This window comes from Solanum verrucosum, unplaced genomic scaffold, assembly GCF_900185275.1.
Source record: "Solanum verrucosum unplaced genomic scaffold, falcon-dt-bn FXZP01000135.1, whole genome shotgun sequence".
Lineage (NCBI taxonomy): Eukaryota > Viridiplantae > Streptophyta > Magnoliopsida > Solanales > Solanaceae > Solanum > Solanum verrucosum.
Genome location: NW_026020360.1, coordinates 135,264 through 143,166, shown reverse-complemented (window position 1 = coordinate 143,166; position 7,903 = coordinate 135,264). Strand labels below are relative to the sequence as shown.

Here is a 7,903-nt window from a genome sequence, read left to right as displayed (position 1 = left end):
CACGCGAGGTGTGTTTTGCGCACCCACAAATTTAGGAGAGTTGGCGTATGTACAAGCTGTCCGGATCTTTTCCCATGTGATCGCATAGCCTTCTCACTCGAGTAGTCTGCTTGGGAACCTTGTGTCTAGTAAACCCACTCCTAGTTTACCTAGAGCAGAGCTAAACCAACACATTTTACAAGGAACATACATCATTTCATGACCTAAGAGGTTTTATACTCTTGGTGTATTAAGTCCATTAGTTGACTTTACCTTAAATGTCCAAGTGGATTTTTGACCCCGAGTGACGACCTATCATTATTTATGTGCATATTTGAGGAATATTCATGCCTAAATATGGACCATTTGCTCTAATTAATTAAACTTTAGGGGGTGGTATGACTAACCTTTTCATGATAGGTACAAAGACTTGACGTTGGAGTACAAGAAGTGGCGATACCAAAATGAACCAAGATGGATGGACATAACAAAATTTCCTTTTACTTAAAAGTACTTTGCGTTGTATTCATTCGACATGTCGTAAATTTCACTACTATTGTACTTTTTTTTAGTGAAATAAAATTTGTTTAATTAATCAAGAGCAATGGAATGACATATTATGACAAATATACTCCTTGAATTTACGTTAGGCCTACCTCTGGCACAAAGAGGGCACAAGCATATCAAGAAACATTTATATGTTATCTTTACGATATATTTGACTTTATTTGATAACTTGTTTACATGTTATTCTTATAACTTATTTGACTCTACTTGATGACCGGCATGCTACGTGATTTATTTGAATTATGTGAACATGACTCTACTTTTTTTCATTTAAAACTAACATTATTTGTGTTTTCTTATTTTTTTCTCTTTTATTTTTTTACCCAACCAAAGTTGATTCGTGTTGACAATCGAGCTGGTCGACCATCCTTACTTCACAAGATCCAAGTCATTAGCATTGCCTCGACGTAGTTGGGATGTTCAGGGAAGAAAAAATCATTATGACTAATCCAACCGCATATGATCCAATTGGTCCAAGACATATCATGGTTCCTAATGACTCTCCTGAGACTTCTGAAGATAGAACTACTATTCAACATGATGAACACATCGCGCTCTTGATTCTAGAGATTGAGGATCTACGTAGTGAACTAACTCGGGTTAGAGACTTGACCAATTTATCCATCACACTCCAAAGTCCACTTCCTGAACCCAGAAGTACCGCACCAAATCCACCTCGTTTTCCATCACTTGATTCACCAGTTCCAGAACACTTTCCTCCACAACAACCTCCACCTACCAACAATAACCTTCCTCCAACTACTCCCGCAAATCCACCAAATTTGCTACCCATCTACACTCCTCCACAAAGTCAACCACCTACCTACACTACCTATCCTAGTCCTCCTAATCCACCACTTGTCAACCCACAAAATCAACCTCCAACTCATACTCCTTACGCTTCTCTACCCACTAACACCTATCCACTACCTACAACTACTCCCGTAAACTCATCGAAGCCACCACCTCCAATCCAAAATATACCCATTGTCCAAACTTATCTAGCTCAACATATACAAGGGGCAAATATCGCCACTCCTTATACACAACATGTTCCTCTAGTATATGCGGTGGAAACTCAAGCCTTTATTAACCCACTATCGGTCAAGTTTCAACCCGAGGCAGATCAATATGAGAAAATGGAGAAAAGTGTCAAGGCAAAGGCTGATGATGTGTTAGCTAGAGAGATTCATGATCTTAAGGAAGCAATGAGGAACCTCCAAACTACTAGGGGAAATAAAAGCCTAGAATATGAGGATCTTGTGTGTGCAACCTGGCATTGACTTGCCTATAGGGTACAAACCGCCAAAGTTTGATATATTCAATGGAATTGGTGACCATCATACATATCTAAGGGCATATTATGACAAACTGGTAGGAGTGGAGAGAGACGAGATGGTCAGAATGAAGTTGTTCATAAGAAGTTTATCCGGTGAATCTCTTGCTTGGTACACACAACAAGATCTCCATAAATGGAGTGGTTGGAGTGATATGGCACAAGACTTTATGGATCGATTCAAGTTCAACCGACATCACACAAGATAGGTTCTACTTGACTAAGTTAAAGAAGAAGTCAACTAAGATATTTCGTGAGTATGATATACGTTGGAGGTCAGAAGCAGCTAGAGTCCAACCACCGATGAGTGAAAGTGAAATGATTGCTACCTTCATTGAATGCCAAGATAACAATCTTTACTATGAGAAAATGATAAGCATGATGGGACAAAAGTTCACAGAAATCATTCGAATGGGAGAAATCTTGGAAGAAGGAATCAAATCAGGAAGAATCCAAGACTTTACAGCCTTGCAAACTGCAAGCAAAGAGATTCAATATGGTTTTATCAATGGGAACAAAAAGAAGAAAAAAGATGTATCTTCTGTCATAATTGACCAAGGACGCACGCCATGTCAAATTCCTCCCTACCTATATCAACCACATCAACCCATTTACCCTTACCAATTTAGTGAAGCCTCACAAAGCCTCTACCATTTTCCATCAACTCCTTACCATGTCTACAACACCTAGGCAAACTACTATCAACCTCAAGATCCTAATTACAATAAACCACATTCATACCAACCAGTCTAAGCTACAAATTTTCAAAATCGACCACATGTTGCACCTAGAGCTCGTCCAAATCATGAAATCAACACCACTCGCAACTACACCAAAATAGCCGAACCATTGGCTCAGTTGTTTGAGAGGTTGAAAGATGCAGGTATGATACAACTAATTGAAGGGAAAATTCCTGATCCTATTCTAAAATGGTTTGATGGTTCCAAGCATTGTGCCTATCATTCTGGAGTTGTTGGACACGACACTGAGGATTGTTACGCTCTCAAAAACAAGATTGAAGTTTTAATCAAAGAAGGAGAAATCCGATTTACTGGACCTCAGCCTAACTTGAACACCAACCCTCTACCTAAACATGGAAATGCTAATGTGAACATGATAACTATAAAGGAAGATTTGGTTGTGAAAGGAAGTATTGTTCCAATTGGAAAGGTGAAAAATGACACTTTATTGTTCTTTGATGCTTCTGCCATGACAACCCAAGAACAAGCATTGGTGAATGTCACTACTACAACTACTTGCATGCCTCTATACAAAACCGAGACACCGACCATTTGGGGGTGCTGAACCAGATGAGACTTTGAAGAATTGGACTTGTACTCTGTTTTTGGTTCGCTGGGAGTCTTGGTAGGTTGAACAAGTAGTAACACTTTTAAAATATCACGATTTTAAAAATCGAGGCTTAAATTGTGCCTTAAAACTTTATGTTGTTTTGCCTCATCTTTTGGAAGCTTAATTGCAATATCTATGAATGCATTTCCTATTTTCTTAATTCTCTTTTACTTATTACTTTTAATTTTTTTTCCTCAAATTCACCAATATTATGATTGTTACATAATGAAACAAATGAACAAAGTTTGAAGTCAAGCAAGATTTTTGAAGGATATGAAGGTAACCTACAGTTGAACAATAGACCAAGAAACATGACAACATGACAATATTCGAGCATGAAATTTTCCATTCAAGAGAAGTCAAGATACTACAACGAAGGGCGACTTTAGATAGATTTTCTGAATGTAACTTCTACTTTTCTTGTAATTATGAACTACGTTCTGACCTGATTCCTTTGGTAGGATACGTAGGTAGCCCACCTAGAGTTCGGTTTTAATATAGAACATTTATAAAATCCTTTATTTGTAACAGGAAAACTACGCCTGACTTGATTTCCTCAGCGAGATACGTAAGCCACCCATATACGGTTCACTCACATTAGGATATAAATTCAAAATTATTTTACTATTTATGTAATTTGAACTACACATGGCCTGATTTTGTAACACCTCGAATTCAAAGAAGGGAAAATATTCACTTCTTAGTCAACTTGGTGATCTGCCGAGTAGAGCTCCTCGCCTTTTTGGCTCGATTTCAGCATCCATGGTTCTGGAACTTTAGGTGAGCTAAGTCGAGCACACTATTTCGATTGGCGTGTCGCCGAAGTAGACTCCCCATCGCCTAAGTTGACTTAGCCCCAAGTTGACTCCCTGTAAATTTTGGCAAGCTAAAGGCTCACTTGGCGAGTCGTCGAGTGGCCTTTGACGAGCTCCAGCGTAACAATCTTTAGTTTTTAAGCTAGGTCTTAAAAGTCATTTCAGATTATTTTAATTCGATACTACGTCATTTTTCCCTTCATATAGAGATATATATAAGTATTTTACCCTCAAATTTCCTCAATTTAAGACCCATTCTCTCAAGAATCTAAAAGAAGACCAAATCTCTTCTCCAAAATAGTTCTCTCTCTAGAAACTTGAAGATGAAGAAAGGATTCAACCTAGGGTGAAGGTCAATTCTCAATTCCTCCATTGAAGATAAGCATTTGACTTTGACGTATGATTGTTTTCATCCATGCAGTTCCCAAATTCCCCTATTTTCAAAAATTAGAAATCCCCAATTGAGTTAGGGTTTTCTTCAGTTGTCCTGGGTTCTCTTCAATGTTTATTTAAATGATTGAATTATGATCTCTTAGCATGAGTTGATGAAATACTATGATTTTACGATGATTTCCCCCATGAACCCATGTAACCCCCATGTTTTCAAGTTATAGATCATATGATGTGGGTTTTTGATTGTAAAGGAAACGTTTTATGAAATTGAGCATGTATTGCTAGCTTTAATGAATTTATGATGAAATACATATATAACCCATGTTTTCCAAGTATTGATGATTGAAAATGAGTTTTGAACCTCAAGATGTGAATTATGGACTTATGCATTTTCTTATGAAATCTATGTAAATGTTTTAAGGATGCTTTGAGAGTAAAGTATCAATGATGATGATCATGATGTGTTATTGGAAGGATTTTCTCATGTACACATAATAGTAAGGTGTGAAAGGTTTTCTCACATAATAAGGATTCTTAGATTGAAAGACTTTCTCACATAATTGAATCAAAGATTAAGAACTATCCTAATGACCTTAGCTTGGATTGGTTATCCAAGGATACCTTTCCATGGATCATGCGACAAGTTAAGATTAATAACTACTCCGTGGGATTTATGGTTAGCACCGAGAGGATATTGAGATGGAAACTCTCACATTAGTAAAGACCGAGTTTCTAGTAGCAATCTCCTTATCCCTTACCTATGTGCCCCCATAGGATGATTGTCTAGATAGACATTAGCTAGTGGATCCACTTAAGCTAGAAGTTCATGGTTCTACCTTGGCAAGTAGGACAACCCTTTTTGGTGTGGGAGACACCGGGGGATCATGTTATAGCTTTCATGGTCTCTATGTCGGTTAAGGCTAATCCCCACCATTAATTATGAACTAAGGTTACTTCAATAAGTATCGCATATGAGTTCAAAGGCTTTAAAGATGATGTTAGCTTGCATTGACCATGGTTTTATGACTTATGTTTTCTAGCCCTTTTATATCATGTTTTAGCTTGGTCAATTGCATGTCATGAAATGAAATGTCCCTTTTTAGCATGATTTAAATGTTTTATGCATGACCATCATACTTAGTACATTGTTTTGTACTAACACATACTCTTGCCTACTTTTCCCTAAATGTAGGGTCCGACATTCAGGTTTCTTAGTTTCGTGGCTAGTGTTGATTTCAAGATTTTTGAGCTTTGGTGTGTCTTCATGCTTCGAGGATGGAATTTTATTGTTTTTAGTTTCTTTCATGTATTTTCCTTTTGGACATATGGGCTAGGCCCAGTTTCATTCTATTGTATCAAATGGCTCTGATGATTCAAGTATTTTAGAATTCCGCTTTTCTTTTATAAAAACTATTGGACTTGGTCTATTATTTTACTCTTATTGTTCTATTTCTTATGTTATGAAAGTTAAGTGGCTTGTATGGGGGGTTCTATACGCCATGTTACATCTTAGGGGTGCCCCTGAGTCGTGACAAACTTGGTAATTAGAGCACAAGGTTTAGAATGATCCTAGGATGTCTCATAAGCCACGTCTAGTAGAGTAGTGTACCACATTTATGAATGAGAGGCTACAAGATGATTAGGAAACTCCAATTCTGTCATTACTCTAAAGTCGTGCGATAGAGTTCAACTCTATAAGGTCTCTCTCCTAATCCTTACCTTATGTTCTTCAAGATATCGCTACCCGAATAGCTCATACTAGAAGGGATGTGAGGGAGAATGAGGAACACGAAGCTCACCCCTAAGCTCCTCAAGTTTCGGTCGATCGTTTGGCCGAGCAAGTGTCTAATGCGGAGTTTAGGGCTGTTATTCAAGTGTTGGCTCAAGCCGTGATGGCCCAAGACAATTGGGAGGTTGTGGTTCCCGTGAACCCAAATGTGGGCACGACGGCTTCAAGAGCTAGGGACTTCACTAGGATGAACCCTCTGGAGTTTCATGGTTCTAAGGTTGAGGAAGATCCTCAAGAGTTTATTTGTGAGGTCTATAAGGTTTTAATGATCATGGGAGTTACGCTGGTGGAAAAGGCAAAGTTGGCCGCTTATCAACTAAAAGGTGTGGCTCGAATTCAGTACAACCAATGGAAGGAAGGGAGACCGGAAGATGTGGTTCCTCTTGATTGAGAGAAGTTTAAGGCCACTTTTCTTGATAGGTTCTTTCCCCTTGAGATGAGGGAATCCAATGTGCTTGAGTTCATTGACCTTCGACAAGGAAGTATGAGTGTGAGGGAATATGCTTTAAAGTTCACTCAATTTTCAAAATATGCTCCAACAATGGTTTCCAATTCAAGGGCTAGGATGAGTGAGTTCATTTTTGGTGTGTCCGAAATGGTGGTTAAAGGGTGTCGTACCGCCATGATCATTAATGACATGTACATCTCTCATCTCATGGTTTATGCACAACAAATTGAGGAGGAGAAACTTAAGGAAAATTCTAGTGTGACAAGAAGGGCTAAGACCGATGATGGTAATTTCTCTTATGCTAGGTCTAATGGACATGGTCGCTCTGTGTAAGGGTGTGCCTATTTTCTTTCTCTTTACTCAAAAGTTCTTTTTTTGATTTTTTAGTAAGATAGTAGTGAATCGAGAAAACAAAGCTTAAAGGGTGAAAGTGCTCTACCTACCCTATCTTGTTTCAGGTATTCCACTTGTTCTCAAAGTATATAGCTCTAGTAGTCCTTTCTTCCTATTACACCCCTTTGCTCTAGTGATCACTTCGTATACTACGCTTCTTATCCAGCGTATTGAACTCGTTTATTCCACTCGCTCCCTAACTCTAAGAGCAACTCCTCTTTTTAGAATTGTTGAAGAAACTACTAAGTCTAACTATCTAATAGATTTTGACAAAGGTTTTCCGGTCAAGGTTCCTCCAATGCTCCTCCTATGTTCAACAAAGATAGGGTGTCTAACCCTAAGCCTCAAGGAGGTAATGGTAGTGGATCTTCATTGCCTAGGTCTACTTGTACTAAGTGTGGAAGGAAGCACCAGGGTAAGTGGCAAAAGTGGTCACAAAATGAGGGATTGCTCGATTCTTATGGCTAAAGGAGGAGAGGGCAAGCAAGCTCCTCCTAGTGGTTCGGGTTCCAATTCTCCTAAGCAAAACCAATTCTATGCACTTCTGACTCGTGGTGAACAAGAGGGTTCTCCCCATGTAGTTACCGATATGTTGAAAGTTTTTCAACTTGATGTTTATACTTTACTTGATCCCAGTGCTACCTTGTCTTTTGTGATGCCATATGTGGCTATGAGGTTTGATGTTCTTCCAGATGTGCTGTTAGATCCTTTTACTGTCTCTACTCCTGTTGGTGATTCTATTGTGGCTAAGAGGGTCTATAGAAAGTGTCATGTTTCCTTGTCCCATAGAGTTACTCTTGTTGACTTGGTAGAGCTTGATATGTTAGATTTTG

At 38.6% G+C, this 7,903-nt stretch overlaps 1 protein-coding gene across 1 annotated transcript; it reads left to right on the top strand.

Moving 5' to 3' along the window:
* Positions 1 to 986: 986 nt before the first annotated feature.
* LOC125837767 (extensin-like) lies at positions 987 to 1,829 on the top strand. Its single transcript, XM_049516842.1, has one exon. The coding sequence runs from the start codon at positions 987 to 989 to the stop codon at positions 1,827 to 1,829; it is 843 nt and encodes a 280-aa protein (XP_049372799.1).
* Positions 1,830 to 7,903: the final 6,074 nt, after the last annotated feature.